Source organism: Hyaena hyaena, unplaced genomic scaffold (genome assembly GCF_003009895.1).
Source record: "Hyaena hyaena isolate Hyena2069 unplaced genomic scaffold, ASM300989v1 scaffold_1108, whole genome shotgun sequence".
In the NCBI taxonomy this organism is placed as follows: domain Eukaryota; kingdom Metazoa; phylum Chordata; class Mammalia; order Carnivora; family Hyaenidae; genus Hyaena; species Hyaena hyaena.
Window position 1 is genome coordinate 406,701 of NW_024081742.1, and position 19,323 is coordinate 426,023.

A 19,323-nucleotide genomic window follows, 5' to 3' on the forward strand; every position below is an offset into this window, starting at 1 on the left:
TGACTAACACACTTGCTTTACCTCTCCAGCTTTCTTGATAAGGACTCAGAAGGTTTCTTTCCACTCCTAGTCTAGTTCTTCCAAACAAAATAGACACTCCAAATTAGACTGACTACCAGGCATCCCAAATAAAGCAGTGAAATGTGAAAAGCATAAGGAAGAATGTGTGTCTCTCTTCTTGTTTTTGAATCATTTTCCTTCACACGTATGAAAGTTCTAAATTAGGGAAGTTATAGGAAACTTCTTAGTATTATTTTTCATCCTAGAAACATTACCACAAATGACCAGTATTTTAAGGCCAATATGATTCCCTGGTGATGTGAGTTATTACTTGAAGATTTTCATTATGGCTATTAATGGTATGAGAGTAGACACTGTGTCATAGGAAAAGTTTTCAGAAGTTATTGTTCATGGTATTGTTGTTTTGCTTTATATTACAGGATTAAAATTATATTTATATTTTTCACTATGTGAAGCCAGTTCTTGCATTTGCATCTATATTATATCCTATGTAGATAAACATTAAGTAACAGGGTTGGGATAAGTGATGAGCTGGAAGAAATATATTAGATTCTAACACAGAAGCTATTTGAACCAGCATTGTTAGCCCTCATTAAAATATCCCATATGTTCTTTTCTTGAGAACTGCTTCACCTCCTCTTTAAGCTGAAAAAAGTAAAATTATGTTACATGACACTTATATCTTGGCTTTTTTTCCTTAAGTACATTAGGAGAAATTCTGAAGAGAAGAAACAGAAGAAAAAATCTTTTCGTTGGCAGGGTTTATCAGTAGTGTTTTTAAGGGTTAGAGAGGTTTGGTTTTTGTTATGTGTGGGAAGAGATGTGAGAACAGATGTGATTATAATATTGTTGCATTCCACATCTTCATGGACAAGTTAGTTTAAAGAGTTTTTTTTTAAATGTTTATTTATTTACTTTAAGAGAGAGAAAGAAAGAGCAAGAGAGAGCATGAGTGAGTGAGCAGGTGAGAGAGGAGAGAGAAATCCAAGGAAGCTCTGAGCTGTCAGCACAGAACCCAATGTGGGGCTCTATGCAGGGCCTGATCTCACCAACCATGAGATCATGACCTGAGCCGAAATCCAGAGTTGAATGCTCAACCGACTGACCCACGGAGGCATGTTCCACCCCCATGGACATGTTCTTTTCGAGCAGGCAGTTGTTTATTTTATAAACTCAAGAAACAATTTGAGCTTCCTGGCTATCTGGCTGAAAATTTAGAACAACTACCTGCAGATTTTATAAATTTAAAGTAGATGGATTAGTAAAGTGTGGATAAAAATGTAACAAATAGCAATTGTCTTTGTTTCTTCCAAGATATTATTTTCAAATCTACTTCAGGCTTTTACTTAGCTGTCACCAAGGAAGTATTACACAGTTTGCTAGATCATCCTGTACTAGAGCTGAATGATGAATGGAAAACAAAATAGAACTAGTCCATGAAATGACTTCATCACAGTGATTATTTTTTAACCACTTAAAGTTTATTTTATTCATGTGTCAGGTATTGTGCTATACTTTGATAGCCATTTTCACATTTAATCTTCTTAATAACTTCCTAAGGTAGGTATTACTATCTTCTATCAAATGAGATAGTCAAGGACCAATGCCAGGTCATGTTATGAATAATTGGTAAAGTGAGAAATCAAGTCAAAGTTTTAGGATTCCAAGGAATATCAATGTTTTAATATATTAACTGCAATTGAAAAAACTTGATAGAGTTTCTTTTTGGCAGTAGCTGTGAGAAATGGCATGTCTGTATATTTGCGTCATATATTTATTTAGATCACTAATTGTGTGCCTACAATTTCATTTGAGTGTCTATCCCTTAGTGACAATTTCTTCAGAAACATTCAGAAACAACTGTCTCCTTTTATTTTTTTTTAATATTTTTATTTATTTCTAGGAGAGAGAGAGAGAGAGAGAGAGAGATAGCGTGAAGAGGGGAGGGTCAGAGAGAGAGGGAGACACAGACTCCGAAATAAGCTCCAGGCTCTGAGCTGGCAGTCAGCACAGAGCCCGACGCGGGGCTCGAACCCACTACCGCGAGATCATGACCTAAGCGAAAGTCGGACGCTTAACCGACTAAGCCACTCAGGCGCCCCAACAACTGTCTCCTTTTAGCTTTGCCCACTGGTAATTCAGATAAAGTTCAGAAGCTTAGCTACCTAAGTCTTTCAACAGAAAGTGGTTTTATACTTTATTGAGTAATACACACCTTTTCCCCTCTCAAATTAAACAAATATATTTATTTTTTCTAACTAATAAATTGTCTATTTAAGTTAACTCATGTACCTGCTCTAAAGTGACTATAATCTGAAATTTCAGAGAAGAACTCTCAGAATCAGATCAGTGTACTCTGGTTGAACTTTGGATTTTCAGTTAATTGTGCTTAGCATGCAGCTCCGGTTGATAATCTTGTCTGTGTTGACACTTAAGTATCTGCTTAGTGATATCTTGCTGACAATTATAACAATTTTTGTAAGTAATAAACCAAATTTAGCTCCTGATAGTTTAAACTATTTAACTCTTATCATTAGCACTTCTCAAAAAATTATATTATCAACATCATTTTTTCATTTCCTAGCATTTTTGAAATGGGTAAACTTTTGTTCAAAATTAATGGCTCAAGGTATTATAAGCTATTCATGAACTAAATGAAAATCTGCAAGACTAGCTTACATTTTTAAAAATACATAGTGTAAATGTGGTCTTGTGCCCCATTCTCATACTGAATCAGGCTACATTAATAATAATCATAAATACCATTTGTGGCCATTCAATTGTTCCTTAAGTTAATATATTCAGTAGTATCATAGTTGGGATGATCAATGTTAAAACAGATTACTTTTCACAAGTTTTACTTTATATGTTGTGTGTTTCAAACCAGAGTCAAATGTATTACTCTTTTATTTTGAAGAATTCTGATGAGGCAAAAAGCATTATGTATAAATAGCATAATTCATCTGGACAGTTTATAATGTATAGAGATCTATAATTCATGAGATTTCTACTGTTTATTCCTGTTTGTTGGTGTTGTTTATCTACTATTTCTTTGAGAGGCTGGACTTCAGCTGTGAAATTTACTTGTGAAATTGTTTTACAACAGAAAATAACATGTCTTTACTTTCAGTATTCTATTCTTTGTACTACACTATGAAAAAGTGGACTAAAACCAGAATATTAAGGCCTCTTTTCTTTTTTCCCCTCAGGACAGCAAGGAAGTTATAATACAAAGAAAAATAAAAATAAGGAAAAAGATACTCATGAAGGCATAATTCAGATTCAGAAATCTGTCCTTGTCTGAAGCCTTACAACAGACACAGCATATAGGCGGGATCTTTAAGGGAGTCTCCTGTGTCATCAAGGGTCTAGATTACATCATCACTGACTTCATCTTTTCCATCTCCCAGTTTTAACGTCTCTCCTTTTCCAAAGGCTGCTGTAATTTATCCCATGGGTTCTCAAAATAAGTGACATTTAAAATAGAGACATGGCTTCTGTGTTTTCTTTATTGTCTTTGCCATCTGTCGATACCACACCTATTTGCAGTGATAACAGTACCTTCTGCTCCAGTTCTAATGAAAATGGTCTTTACATATCTAATGTTTTGTCAAGGATTTTTCTGATTTGTAAAATGAAACACTAATAATATATTTATGTTGCTTTAGTGCACAGTTTAATCAAAATGAACTTTGCTGAATTTATGAGACAAGAGCTATATTCAACATAAATTTGCCAGAAATGTTTTGCGTCATGCAATGATACTTCAACTATAATTTTATTTTTCTTCTTAGATCAGACTAGAGCAGCCCTTCCCTGAACATGTTTCAAAGACAAACAAAATTACAGTAGTTCTTACTTTCTAATATGTTCACTCCTTCAGTGTTTTGAATCCAGAAATGTTGAAGAGGCTAGTAAGTCCCAGCTAAGAATCATGTGCCAAGACATTCAGTGACTTTTGTTTTCTTTAAAGACATAGATAGTAAGAACAGGAAACAAGTTTTAGCTATTTGGGAGTGTTTCCTTAAAAAAAGTCTACAAGTCGCCACCTTGAAAATACGTGAATTATTTCAAATCGACTTTTATCCATCTGAAAGTAGGAAGGGACTTAAGACGTTTCAGCAGTTCTTAAATATGTCTGCCATGTGGTGCCAATTCAGATAGAAGTTGCAACTGGTTTGTACATATAGGTGGATTGGAAGGAACTTAACAGAAGACCATGAGGGAGAAGAAGGGAAAAATAGTTGGGGAGAGGGAGGGAGGCAAACCATGAGAGACTCTTGAATGCTGAGAACAAACTGAGGGCTGATGGGGGTGGGAAAGAAAGGAAGGGGGGTGATGGGCATGGGGGAGGGCACTTGTTGGGATGAGTACTGGGTGTTATATGGAAACCAATTTGACAATAAACTATTTAAGAAATAAAAAGAAGTTGTAACTGGTCTCTGGTAAAGAAGCTAAACTTACTCCTTTTCAGGGACTGTTCTTTAGTAAATCTTATAACTCCTTTGGTGTTAAAATAGCAATTTTAAGATAAAATTATGTGAAATTTGTTATTAATAAAAGTAAATTGTTATTACTTTTAATGTCCTCCCTTAACAAAATAAAAAGTTGGCAATTTATATTGGCTCCTTCACCTTTTTCCTGGAAATTTTACTGGGTCATAAAGCCCCAAATTAGTAAGCATTGATCTAATGGAGCTTCTGCCTTTCTACAGATAATTATTGAGTCCTTGGGGACTGATCATGAACATGACACACAAATGTTGAATGGAGCTTAGAGTCTAGTGATAGACACAAATGATGACATATAATGATTATATACAGTGGGATAAGTGCTTTTAGGGAGAAGGAATTCTGGAGCATATGAGCAGGGTACCTAGCCCCAGCTTGGGGAAGTCAGACAACGATCTTTGTAGGAAAAAGATACAAAATATGAAGAATAGTATCCATATTCTTTTTTATTTCCTCCCAGGTTTTGTGAGGAAAATAACTCCTTCAAGTACCTGCCTAGGTACTTGGAAAAGCAAACCAAAGTGTTGCTTAATCATCATAGAATTAGAGCAAACAGCTATAATTAGAGGCTGTTGAACTTTGGGGAAATAATCCTGTCCCAGCCAGTACAACAGTTCTTTAGTGGGCAGATATTAATTTCTCTAGAGACAGGTCAGTGGGATAACATTTTTAAGGTAAGAAGTGATATTCTCTTTTTCTGCCTATCTTTCTGAGAGTGAAACTTGCCTCACCTTCCTCCAGACCCTGAATTACGGTCTCAGGGAGTGTCAGGGAGAAAACTGGGAAGTCAGGAACCTCACCTCTCTGGTTTTGGTTTTCAAAACTCATCAGAGAGGATATATGTAGGTGCCTCTGGAAAAATCACAAGACAATGCCTGGGGCATAAAGCACTGAGGATGAAGGGGTATGTTCCTTGAGACTGAAATATTGTTCTCACAGGGTTGGGGAATGGAGGCCAGGGTACTAAGGAAATGGAGTCTCAAGGCGAACTGATAAAATTCAAGTTTGGAGGCTTCTAGGGAGAGAAGCCTTATATCGCCTCAGGATCTCGAGGAGGTGAAAGGACCGAGAAAAAAAAAACTGGAAATATGCATAGGGAGGGAACCTCAAATTCCCATGTGATCCAAAAGTAGTTAGGAGAGCCTCAAGACCTGGGGGCACTTGTGGAGAGAAACAAGGGCTGTACCGCTAACTGGAAGACCACGTGGGCTTCCCAATGCCTTGAGACTCCATAAGCATGACTGATATAGAACGGGTATGGCTGTACTAGTTGATAAATTATCAAAGTACTTTGCATTCACTGATAAATAGCCATTTACCCAGAATCACCTATCCTCCCCAAACCCAAGGATAATGCCTCAAATAGCAGAGGAGGCTCCAGGAAGCTGCATAAGCACTAATACCAGTATCTACATCCTTTCTGTTTGGTGTAATAGTTATCTATTGTTGTATATAACACTTCATTCCAAAAACTGGCAGCTTAAAGCAACAATAAACATTTGTTTTCTCACATAGTTTCTGTAGGTCAGGAATTTAGGCAAAGCTTAGCTGAGCTGCTCTGGCTAAACATAGATCATGAGTTTGCACTCACTACATCAGCTGAGTCTGAAGTCTTGAGAGGATGGAGGACCAGTCCTAAGATGTGTCACTCACATGACTTGCGAGTTGCAGGAGACTCCAGTTCCTCACTACGTGGATCTCTCTGTAAAGCTGCATGATTGTCTTCATGACATGGGGGCTTTCTTCTCCAGAGTGATCTAAGAGAGAGCAAAGCAGAAGCTACAATGTCTTTTATTACAGCTTCAAAAGTTATACTTCATCATTTCTGAAATATCTTATTGATAACATGGGTCACCCATATTCATTGTGGGAGGTGCCATGCATTGTGTGCTAAAGAGGAAGTGAAAATCATTGGGGACCATCTTGAAAGCTCCTATCACAGTCAGTGACCTTGCCCCATGGTTTGTTCGATATCTAAATATCACTTTCACACAAGTCAGAATAGCTTTGAAAAAGAAGACAGCAATGCAGGGGCAAATTCCAAACTGAGATTAAATTTTTGTCTTCTTCTAAGAAGGTACTCAAATAGAAACTGGGTTATATAAAAATGCATATTTTGTTCTTACAAACTTGATTCACAGCTTGTGTCCCATCTAACTGCTCCCTGAAAATAACTGCTAGAGTTTTCCTTTGTTCACCACTACTCTTTTGTTGCTTTGTTTCTTTAAAAGGTATATTCTTTCAATAACTTTGCTATTCATTTGACTTTGGAAAGCAGTGTGCCTCCTCCCATTAGGCACCAATTTCATTATATCATTCATTCTGGCAGGTGAATATATAAAGCACTTGCAATACCCTTTCTAGAAGGGCATCTGTGCAGCAGAGCAAATGCTAACTAGGACTGTCTTGGCATTCAGAAGGGTTGATGGCGAGGGTCTTTGGATTTATGCACCACTCATATTTCAGACCTATAATCAATTTTCTGTGTTTTGGGGGAAAGTATTAATAAAATTTGGCCTTACTTAAGTTTATTAACAAGCAATCATTAATGATAGTATGGCACCTACTCAGTGAATTATCAAGTGGCATCGTGAGTGCAGTATCTTTCGAATTCTCTAATACTTTATGGAGATCTTGAGTTATAAAACTTTAGAACTGCTGCCATTTTTCAGTTATACTATTATTCTTGGAAAGATGTTTAAAAATTCTAAATTACATGTATGTATTTGGAATCTGACTGAAAAAAGAAAGAAATATGAAATCCTAGGTAATTTATCAATGGCTGTAGCATAAATTCTAATACCAAGAAAAGAATGAATAATTCCTGATCAGTGTCTCATAAGACAACAAGCAAATTTTCAAGTCTCTGTGGGCTATATATAATATACCATTTTTTTCTTCAATACAAAGCAACCATTGCTGAGCTATTAATCATAAACTGGAAGATATTCTGTGGAGTTGAAATTAAATTTCCATGTCTAATAGCTATGTTAAACAGCTTTGGAGTCTAGCTAGTTTTTCAGGAGATTTACCTCTGAACAAAAATGGAAGATTACATCCAGAATGGAATAATAATAATAATGCCTCCTGTGGGGCTAATCTGCACTGTTAGAATCTTACTTCAAGAAAGAACTTGCTATTCAACTGCAAGGCGTTCAAGGAAGCTGACAGCCTTTAGTTATTAAAGCCTTCAAAATTTATCTCAGCCTCTGAGCAGGCAGCCCCTAGCCAACAACTGAGCTTGTGGTGGTCCTAGGGCCTTGTCATTTTTTGGCCAATGTAGGTTCTCCTCTGATGGGTATTCTTTGCTCAGAGCTTTTTTTTTTTTTTTTTTTTTTTTTTTTTTTTTTTTTTTTTTTTTTTTTTTTTTTTTTTTTTTTTTTTTTTTTTTTAATGATCAGGCTAATACTTTGTCAGATCTAAATCATGGCTCGAAGCTCTTTCTGTCTATTCTAACTTCCTACTCTTTTCTTTCATGGGCATCAAATATGCATCATGGTCTTAAAACTCTCCCCACCCAAGCTTTCCCTTCCCAGAGTAACAAAATGACGAAGCTATTTTTTACTAAGCTCCTACTCTGGGAAGCGGTATATCATAATTTGTTTGGGGGAGTTATTTAACCTCTCCAAAGTATTCCCTTATCTGCAAAGTGGGGTTGTTGTAAAAACTAAATAAAATAATTGACAAAGAGCAATTTGTAAAGGGCCTGATAGACAGTAAGTATTCAATAACTGGTATATAATTGTAGAGTATTATACCATACGTCAAACTCTGTGTCAGAAATTGTTTATTACTTGTAATACTTGTTATAATCAAGTATTAATATGCTCATTTGACATATGAGGAAACTAGGGTTCAATGAAGTTAAAATAACTTGCTCAAATTGCTTAATTACATAGCTAGAGTAGGCAACCTGGGTTTAGAGAGCAATGTAGACATGTGTTGGCAAATGATCCATTGCTGCTACCTTGGAATGTAATGAAACTCCACACCTTCTATAACATGGTATGTACAATTTGTAATTAATACAAACTACTTTGGGGACTTTCACAACTGTTAAGACTGTACACTTAATGCCACCACATATATGACATTAAAATCTGTCAATGGACTAAACATTTGTCTAAAAGCTTAGAAGAACGTGTATGTCACTGTCACTTTCTAATGAATACTAGTCAGTTATTCTTGTAGAATGGCTCTCAGTCTGGGTTTGTCTGATGTCTTCTCAAGATCAGATAGAGGTTATGTTTCATATTCTATAATCTTGCTATTGCTAGAAAACTGCATCAATTGAAAACCCCCTCCTTTGATGGCTGCAGCTCCCACCCAACCCATAGAAATGCTCAAACCCATTATTAAAAGATGCAAAGGAATCTGTAATGGAAGTATAATGGCAGAAGGAAGTTAAAATATTCTATTGCTCACAAAATTTCTAGTGAGGTGGCAGCAATTTGAACTGAGTTGCAGGTTTAAAGCACAATTTTATTGCTTCTTACCTCACAGTTCTAAGATAAAAAACCACAATGAGATATCACTTTATATCTGTCAGAACAATTAATCCCAAAAAGATAAGAAATAACAAGTGTTGACAAGATGTGAAGAAAAAGGAACACTTGTGCACTACTGGTAGGAATGTAAGTTGGTGCAGCTACTGTGGAAAACAGTATGGCAGTTTCCCCCAAATATTAAAAATACAATTACCACATGATCCAGTAATTCCACTACAGGGTATTTACCCAAAGAAAACAAAAACAATTCAAAAAGATATATGCACCCCTATGTTTATTGCAGCATTATTTACAATAGCTAAAATATGGAAGCAACTCAAGTGTCCATATATGGATGAGTAGATAAAGAAAATGCACAATTAGTGCTTGCTTCAGCAGCGCATTTACTAAGAAAATGCACAATTAATACACAAGTAATGATTTTTTATTACTTAGCCATAAAAAAGAATGACATTTTGCCATTTGTAACAACATAAATGGACCTAGAGACTATAATGCTAAGTGAAATAAGAAGAGAAAGGCAACCACCGTTATGATTTCACTCAAATGTGCAACTTAAGAAAGAACAAGCAAAGAAAAAAGGAAACAAGCAAAAAAGCAGACCCTTATATACAGAGAATAAATGGGTGCCTGCCAGAGAGGAGGTAATTAGGGGGATGGATGAAGTAGATAAAGGGGATTAAGAGTACACTTCTCATGATGAGCACTGAGTAATGTATAGAATTGTTGAGTCATTGTACTGTACACCTGAATAGAATATAACATTAAGCTAACTATACTTCAATTAAGAAAAAAGAATTTTAAGTAGAATTTAAAAATTATGTTACATAAGTTTAAAAAAACCATTTGAGGTTGTGCTATTTCTACAGGTATGAGATAGAAATGGATGAGGTTGGTAGAATGGATCTCGGGGAATGGGCAGTTTTCTTAGTGAAATTCTGCCAAGAAACCAGGCCTTTTCCCAAATAAATCCATGGAGTTCACCAAGAAAGCTCTTGTATGTGCAAAAATGCATATAATTTATGATCTGTAAGATAAGATGGACACTTTGTGCTCAGTGTTGCTACTGGTATTTAAGTCAATTCTAGCCAGTGGTGATCAGCATGACCATAGAGAGAAAAAGATGACCCATAGAGAGAAAAAGAGAGGAAATGAACTTGTGGCCTGATGGCAAGGGTAAGATACATCAGAACGACAGGTTTGAATAAACAGCTTAAGACACTTGTGGCTAGAGTGGTGCTAACAAATTACAGGAGAAACTGTAGAAAAACAAAAATTGTGTCTGTTAACAGAATAACATGTACTTAGAAAAAAATGTATCAGTTAATACTCAGTATATTGTTATGGGAATTTACCCATAATGCAATTTATTTATTATGAATAAATACTTTTTTGAACATTTTTTCAAGTAAAGAATCTAGTTATAGTTCTATTGTAGAAAATGAGGTCTAGATGGGCTCCAGAGACCATCAGGTCACCATAAGTTTGTAAAGACTCCTGGATGTTTGGTACCCAAAAAGGATGTTTACAAAACCATTTCTGCACAAGGACTGTTTCATATGCACAGATGTACGTGTATATCAGAACAGAATATGCACTTTGGGGAAATTAACTAAATATCATTTAAAACATGGACTCTTAAGTATGGTTATAAATCTCAAAAAAGTAACAGCTCTAATTTATTGCTCATGTGGGAAAAATTTTGGGTGTACTCTTTCTGGATGTACTTTCCTCTTCACTGTTACAACTATGGCACAAAGCAGTAATTATCAGTTTGTGAATTCCATTGTGAAAGGACCAAAGTGATCTCACTGAAAATGTTTCCCAGAGACTCTCCTTTATTTTCTAAAATAATATAATTGGGATGTAGAATGAACTGCTGGAACATTTAAAAAAATATATATTGCAAATGATGGCAAAGACGGAAAAACTAGAAGTGCTTAAATGCTACAATTGTGCCAGTAAAGAGGGTATTGGCTATCCTGCTTGGACAGACCATATTAGATTACATAATCTGTAAAAAATGTAATAAAAAACAATGTTCAGAAGATTCCTAAAACAACTCTGTTAATCTGGCTTTTGGTAAATAAAACCCTAAGGAGAACTTCCTTTCAAATGTGAATGTGTCACAGTGAAAATCTAGTGACATGGAATTAAGATGAAATAATATTTTCCCTTAAATACAAAGGGACTTATGGTTATGATTCACTAATTAGAAACAATAACATGATTTAAAAGCTATAGTAAATTTTATATGAAAGTTGTACTGAGGCTAATTGACTTTTATGGATAATTGTCATAGTAAATAGAAGTTATAAACTGTGCCACATAATGTGGGATATTTTAATTCACCATGATTAAGACATAGAAAACAGATAGTATATTCTAAATAAGTGATTTGATGATGATGATGGATATTGCAAACTCAATTAAAATGGCATTATGTTCCGTCCTGTTAAATGATGTCCATATTGTAAATGTCATAAGGTTTATTACTCTTAAGAAGTTGCTTTAGTCTTTCATAATGTCAGAAGATATTAATTGAATTAAGTAAACTTTCATCATGAAAGCACTCCAAAGTGCTTTGTGGGCCAATCGGGCTTAATAAATAGAGATTATCCCATCTCAAAGAAAATATAGGCTTATTCAAAGTTATTCTTTTCTGAATCGAGTTCATTCTGATGTATTATCATTCTAACTATTCAAACATGAGCTTGTCAAAAAAAGGAAAATCATACAATAATGTCACATAAAAAAGACACGTCATAGATGACAATCATGTGCTTTTTTCATTGTTTTACTGAGATCGTTAAATGAGATAGTATTTCCCATGGAGTTTAACATGGTATGATCCAATATTTGGCTGTTGGGATATTTCCTTGATATTTGTCACCAATGCTTGGGGAGCCTTCCGTCAGAGAAACAGAATTAAATTAAAAAAAATATTTTTTATATTTATTTATTTATTTTTTTTGAGAGACAGAGAGAGATAGAGCACGGACACAGAAGAGGCAGAGAGGGAGATACAGAATCCGAAGCAGGTTCCAGGCTCTGAGCTGTCAGCACAGAGCCCGACACTAGGCTCGAACCCACAACTGTGAGATCATGCCCTGAGCTGAAGTCAGCCGCTCAACTGACTGCGTCACCCAGGCGCCCCCGGAATTAAATATTAAAAAAATTTTTTTTAATGTTTTATTTATTTCTGAGAGAGAAAGAGAGAGAAAACGAGTGAGCATGAATACAGGAGGGTCAGAGAGAGAGGGAGATATAGAATTTGAAACAGCCTCCAGGCTCCGAGTTAGCTGTTAGCACAGAGCCTAACACGGGGCTCGAACTCACAAACTGTGAGATCATGACCTGAGCTGAAGTTGGATGCTTAACTGACTGAGCCACCCAGGCGCCCCTGGAATTAAATATTTTTAACATACATGAATGAAAGCTTCTTTTTCAAAGGAGAGGGTGAGAGGTAACATTTTGAAAGTATTTTATAAAAGTAAATTTATAGAAAGTACACTCTTATTTATATTCTCAGGGTTATGATTTTATCTATAGAAGATATTTCTTTCAATTTACATTTATAATTATATTATAAAATGTTAAAGAAGAATAAAAAGTCTCGTCACTGACATACCAGGTTTTTCCTGACTGTGCCTGAAGAGGGTATGTTTTATTAGACATATAAAATGTAACAACATATAAACACACATTTTCCCACTTCAGAGGGTACTATTGGTAAAAAAAATTCCCTTAAGTATATTTTTCTTGTGAAGATTTCATCTTTTATCTAGGATCTAAACAGCTGATCTCCTTCATATATATTTACCATTTTTGTTACCTACTCGTGGCAAGAACTTGAGCAAAACACCACTTCAGGGCATCAGATTAGGAAACATATACAATGTCCAATCATTTTCAAAGTACTGACATTATCCCATTAATGGGTTGCAACTAGTGTTTTCAGAAAATAAAATGAAACTAACTCAATTTGAATAGAAACTATAGAGGGCATGACACATTGTAAGGCTAGCTGGTAAATGTTTCAGTTTTATATATATTTATACATACTGTGTGATGTAAAATGTATTTCTTAATATGGACTGCAGGCAAAAAAACGTTTTAAAAATACAGTTTTAACAATTCGTAAATACTTTTTAAGTCTAAAATGAAATCATTCAAGTTTCCAGCTAAAAAATACTGAAAGTGACCTCCTTTAATACAGTGTCACATAGTTTATTGTCTGAGAGACAGTAGCAGCTAGTTACAAGGACATTTAGTTGAAATGACTGAGAACATTTACTCCCTTAATTCGTTGTAATTGTTAATATCCATTGTAAGTATTTAAAAGATACCTCTGGGCTTTCACCCCCTTAAAAAAATCCAACAAAATGTTGGGCATAAACAATTTAGTACAAATAGTAATTTGTAGATGTATGTCACAAATACATATACCACATACTGTGGTAAGTGGCTGGGCGATGTAAAACGGATAGGTATGGTCCCGAACTCACTATATTTATAATTTTTAGGAAAATATTAGATATAAAATGAGAACCTCCCATCTATGACCAAGGAGCAGAATTCATATGTTCACTACTATGAAATATTATCCTAACACTTACATGAGCTATTATTTTTTTGAGTATCTAATTCACTCATTCAACAAACATTTACCATATGCCAGGTGTTTTTCTAGGTTAAAATGACATAGCTAAAAATAACAAAGTCCATACTCTCAAAGAACTTAATTATGAAAAATACAGAAAATAAGTAAACAGAAAAAGTGATAAGTGTCATAATGATGCAAAAGGCATTAACTAGGAGCCACTTGTTATTGGATAGTCCAGAAAGGCCTCTTGATAAGTAGATAGTAATTTTAAAAGCAACTGAAATATGAATGACAAAAAGAAGACAGCCACTTGATCTGGAGATGAACATTCCAGGAAAAGGGGTAATGGGCAAATGCCAGACTCAAGGCAATTTGGCATGTTTGAGGAATAGGAAGTAGGTGAGAATGGCTTGGGTCTAGTGAAGAAAGACTGTTAGATGAGTTAAGAGATGTAGGAGAGAGCCAGACTGAGTAAAATCCTGTAAACTAGACTGAGGTGTTTACAGTATATTTTTATTGCCTGGGGGAGTCATTTGAGAGCCATAAGCGATCATGGAAGAGATGGTTGTGGCTTAGACTGAAGTAGTAGCAGTGGAGATGCAAATAGATTTTGGAAAAATTTTGGAAGTACAATATAGAATTCGCATACAGAGGACGAAGAATCAACAATACTTTATAAAATTTTAGTTTGTGCAACTAGGTGGACAGTTTCATTAATTGCAGTCGGGAAGGGCAAATTGGGTGGGGGCATGGTGGCAGGAATCCAGAATTCTGTTTGGGATATGCTAACTTAGAGATGCATGTTAGCTATCTAAATGAATATGTCAAAAAAGCCACACTAGGTTTCAGAGGAGAAGTTTTGGAGTCATCAGCATATTTATAAAGGACTGGTACCTCCATGAGAGTGTCATGCACTATTTTTTACTCTTGATAACAACTCAAAGTAGACATTTTCTTTTCATATAGATACAATTAACTTCTTTTTATAAATGAGCAACTCTGATGCTCAGCTGAAAGTCACATCCTGAAAGTCAACCAGCTACTAAATAGTGGAGCTTGGACTCAAATCTGTCTGATTGAGTCCTTGTTGTTTCCATTACACCAGGCTGTTTTATTGAAGAATTGGAATATGTGAATTTCTTTTATTTTTTAATTAAATGTTTAAATATTTATTTATTTTTGAAAGAGAGAGAGATGCAGAATGCAAGCAGGGGAGGGGCAGAGAGAGGGAGACACAGAATCGGAAGCAAGCTCCAGGCTCTGAGCTGGGGCCTGAACTCACAAACCGTGTGAGATCATGACCTGAGCTGAAATCAAAAGACTGAGGCTTAAGTGACTGAGCCACTCAGGCGCCCCAAATATGTGAATTTCTGAGTGGGGAGGGTTTTTAATTTTTCTGAATGAAGAGCTTCTAAAAGGTCCGTTTAGTTTGGAGAAAATGAAGCTTGTTCACAATCTACTCCAATTTTGTAAGTTCAATAGTCTTTTCTCTGTCCTTATATAACTTCTCTGTGGCAGGTGCCACTGATAGTTTTTTTTTTCTTTTTCAATTCTACTCTCTTGGCTTGTGGGACATGACTCTCATTTCTCCTTTCTCTTATCTTGATTGCCTCTTCTTCACTGACCATTTACTACAGCGATTTGTAGCCTTTTTTCCTCACTTTACATATTCTCTATGATTTTGTTTCCATTATTTTAAATACTAAATATATGCGTTTGAACTTATTTTTTTGCTTCTCCTCGGGACATTTCTTCCTAGCTCTAGTAAACTACGTCTAAAAGTGCTTGAAAGCAATGAGCTTGGTGGGAAAGGGTGAGGAAAAAAGAGGCCTTCCTTCCCCCCCCCCCCCGCCCCCCGCCTTTGAGACTACAGAGGAGCGACATGCAGGGACTCTGACGGTCTCATTCGTACATTTATTCAGTATTTCATTCATTCATTTAATTATAAGGAGTTACATATTGGCTGATCTTACGACTTTTCAAATCTAGAGTGGCAGACAGTGATCCAGCGTGGGACGAAGACATTCATGTGAACAGCAAGAAGTCCTCGGCCACACAAACCTTACGTATAAAGGTAGCATCCCAATTAGTCCCTCAAAGAGATTAAGAAAACATTTTGGAGCGTATCAGTTTAGCCGAACATTCAAAAGGCAATGGAAAGCAAATCCTGTTTAGGGAGTAGGAAGGTTGTGGACCATAAAGGTTTGGAGCAGAATGTTACGTTGCAGCAGTACACGAAGAGAACACGACACTGGGTTAGGGAGTGGGAAGAGAACGAATACGCCTGTGTAAAAAAAAAAAAAAGAAAAAAGAAAAAGAAAGGAAAAGGAAAGAAAAACTGGGTGTGGCGCACATTAAAAAACCCAGCATTTACTAAAACTCCCGGCGAAATAGTCACCTCAGCCCACGCCGACTCCCGCCTCCGGCGGCTAGCCATGGTGTCCTCAGAGTCCCGGAGCGCGGCTCGCCACCCAGCTTGCCCCGCCCTCTTCCCCAACAGCTCCTCCACTGAGCCGCGTGCACGTGCGCGGCGGAACCCGCCCCCTCCGCTCTCTCGGCCAATGAGAAATAGTGTCGTAATTCGGTACCACCCAGTCGTAGGTCACGTGACGGTGTTTCCCCTGCCTCCAGGTTCTGAGAAGATGGCGAAGGTCTCAGAGCTTTACGATGTCACTTGGGAAGGTAACTTGGGGCAGGGCGGGTGCGGAGAGACCAAAAGTCCTGGGAAGCGTTTCGGCAGCGCCCGTTGCCCGTGGAGACGTGGATTCTCCGGTCTGTCTTCTGCACTGGAGCTCTCTGGACGGGCCAAGTTGAGGTGGAGGTTGAGGCCGACCCCTTCCGTGGCCCAGTCACGGACTAGAATCCGCGATGTTACCCACCGCTTGTGCTCATCGATAGACTCAGGGACCCACATACCTCTGCGCAAGTACAATGGCCCAGGGAAGCTTCCTTTATAAAGCGGGAGGGACCTGGGTCTGTCACACTTTTAATAGTGGCTGCTGGGCGACGCAGAGGAAGCGAGATAGTTGCTTGCTGAAGCTTCCCAGCACCCAAGAAATACAGGGCCTGTAAGGCCCTTTATTCAGTGCTTTGTAAGGGTTACAACTCTGGAAAGGTCTGTGGAAGACTCATGAACAAATCCAATTCTTCTACATGCCGATTTACATTTTGTTCTCTCTGCAAACCGGTTTTCTGATTTCTCTTAATTATTCGCTGCCGCATTCCCCCTGAAAACACATTTATGCACATAACACAACTTTCTTAATTCCTGCCAGTAATCCCTGTTATGAAGGGGTAAAGAACTGGTTATCTCGAGCATATGCTCAAGTGTGGTAAGCTTCTTTCCCCATCTTACTTTAAGGTGGAGAGTGTACTTTAAATCTGGAAGAAGCCAGACTTTGAACCAATTCTATAAAAGAGATTTTCCCTTCTAAAAACTTCGGTGGGGAGCATGGCTAAGAGGAGAGCTAAGAGTTTCTCTAAGAAATAAGAGTTGTGTAATTGAAATTTATATTCCCAGCATTTAACAGACTGAAACAGCTTATTTGTTTAGTAAATGCTTCTTCAGATGTTTAAACAGTGACCTAATAACATGATGACTGAAAGCCATATTGACCATTTAATGGCGAATATATGACTATCCCAGTATTAAAAAATTGCAAACATATGGAAAAGAGTAAAATTCCTTTATACTTAAACCAAATTCAATAATTTATTACTGGTTTTGTGGCCTCTGGTGCAATGTGAACTTCAGTTATTTCTATTCTATTTGTATTTGGGCAATTCTTTATAATAAAAGTATTAAGTACTTAGTGCTAGATCTTGAATATATCGAATTAAAAAGCACACAGTCCCTACCTTCAAGGAGTTCACAGTCTAATGGAGAAGACAAACCTGTATATACATAGTTTTAAAAGGCTTGTGTCAGGATATTTAGTAGCCAGATGGTAAGATATGTGGCTGTTATTTTTAATGCTACTTTAAAAATGTTTCAAGTATTTCATACATTTTAGAAAGTGCTACTTTATTTTTTAAAAATTTCTTTTAATGTTTTATTTATTTCTGAGAGAGAGAGAGAGACAATGTGAGCAGGGGAGGTCAGAGAGAGAGGGAGACACAGAATCCGAAACAGGCTTCATGCTCTGAGCTGTCAGCACAGAGCCCTACGTGGGGCCTGAACCCATGAACCATGAGATCGTGATCTGAGCTGAAGTTGGACACTTAGCCGACTGAACCACCCAGGTGCCCCTAGAAAATGCTACTTTAAAGATATGTTTATCATGGGTTTATTAGATGGTAGGAACAAGTAGGTGTGTGTAACTATCATACCTACCAGCAGACAAATAACTTGGACCTTACCTTGTAGGCATTCTGAGGAGAAGTGATATAATTAGATTTAGAATTATAAATATTAACTACTTCACAAGTTTAAACAAAAAAGTAAACATTAAAGTGCTTTTAAACTATTAAGTTTTTATAAAAAGATAGGTTACGTCCTGTCTGTGTCTCCAGCTGTATCTTAAACTATTTACCCTCTTACTGTATGAGCTGGTTATGGTGGCTTTTGTTGAATTCCCTAAATGTCTTATGTTCCTCTTATCTTAGGGCTGGACAAATGTTATTTCTTCCATTAGGAGTGTTTCTCCCTTCTTGTCCTACACTTGCTACCATTATCCATTACCATTCCTCAGAATTCTCTTCATAGGCCACATACTTCAGAAAGCCTTCCTTGACTACCCTACCCCACTCCTCCACTAAAATTTTTTTAAAAAGAAAAAAAAAACAGCAAAAGCAACAAAATATACCCCTAGTCCTTTAACTCTGTGTCCTCATACTATTGAAGTACTTATTCAGTTTGTTAAGTTTTAGAATTTTGTCTCCTAGAATGAAGGGAGAAACCAGGCAGATCTTGTTCTTGTGCTAGACATTTTGGAGGAGATCAGTAATAACTTGTTGACTAAATGAATTGTTAATAACAGTAATAAACATGAACACATTTTTACAAAAAGACTGTAAGTCATTTTTCTAGTGTTGGAATAATTTCTGTAGTATCTTAGACTTAGGCAGCTTACTGTACTAATGGGATATATTTGCTTGTTTGTAAAATGAAGGTTTCACACCTTACCAGAACCACATTTCATTGAATAGCATCATGAATTAAAGCTTTGGAAATGACTTATTCAAAAAGTACTGTAATTCTTGTGATAGGAAAATTTATCAGGTCTATAAAAGATTCATATAGTAAGTCTAACACTCTTCATTTGGGATTTATAAAAAAAGTAGAATGTATAGTTAACTTATTCAGCCAGTTGAAAATTAATGATGTTTATTAGACAGAGAACTTACTACTTATGTGTTTGTAGGTAGAAAACTCAGATCATGATCTCATGGTTCATGGATTTGAGCCCTACATCAGGCTTTGTGTTGACATTACGTAGAGCTTGCTTGGAATTCTCTCTTTCTGCTCATACCCTCACTTGTGTGTGTGCTTTCTCTCTCTCAAAATAAATAATAAAAACATTTTTTAAAAGAAGAGTTGTTAAAAGAGTATAGTCAAGATTTTTGAAAATAGGATATATGGATAGGATGTCTAGCACAATGGCCTGTCATAGGCACTAAATGAATATTTGTTGAAAACATATTTATAAAAATGTTTGAAGAGATTTTAGTTGTTTAT

General features: G+C 36.4%; 1 protein-coding gene and 1 long non-coding RNA gene across 3 annotated transcripts in view; one reads left to right on the plus strand and one right to left on the minus strand.

The window, feature by feature from the left end:
* Positions 1-16,110, minus strand: part of LOC120224121 — a 122,502-nt gene extending 106,392 nt beyond the window's left edge. Inside the window, exons 1-2 of the long non-coding RNA XR_005526467.1 lie at positions 16,045-16,110; positions 6,186-6,289 (exon numbers count right to left, since the gene is read on the minus strand). This is a non-coding gene — a long non-coding RNA (uncharacterized LOC120224121). The remainder of the gene's footprint in view (positions 1-6,185; positions 6,290-16,044) is intronic.
* Positions 16,111-16,269: 159 nt separating this feature from the next.
* EMC2 (ER membrane protein complex subunit 2) overlaps positions 16,270-19,323 on the plus strand; it is a 43,311-nt gene continuing 40,257 nt past the window's right edge. For both annotated transcript variants that reach the window (XM_039222348.1, XM_039222349.1), the window contains exon 1: positions 16,270-16,328. In XM_039222348.1, coding sequence (XP_039078279.1) covers positions 16,289-16,328 — 40 coding nt within the window. In that variant the 5' untranslated portion in view covers positions 16,270-16,288. The remainder of the gene's footprint in view (positions 16,329-19,323) is intronic.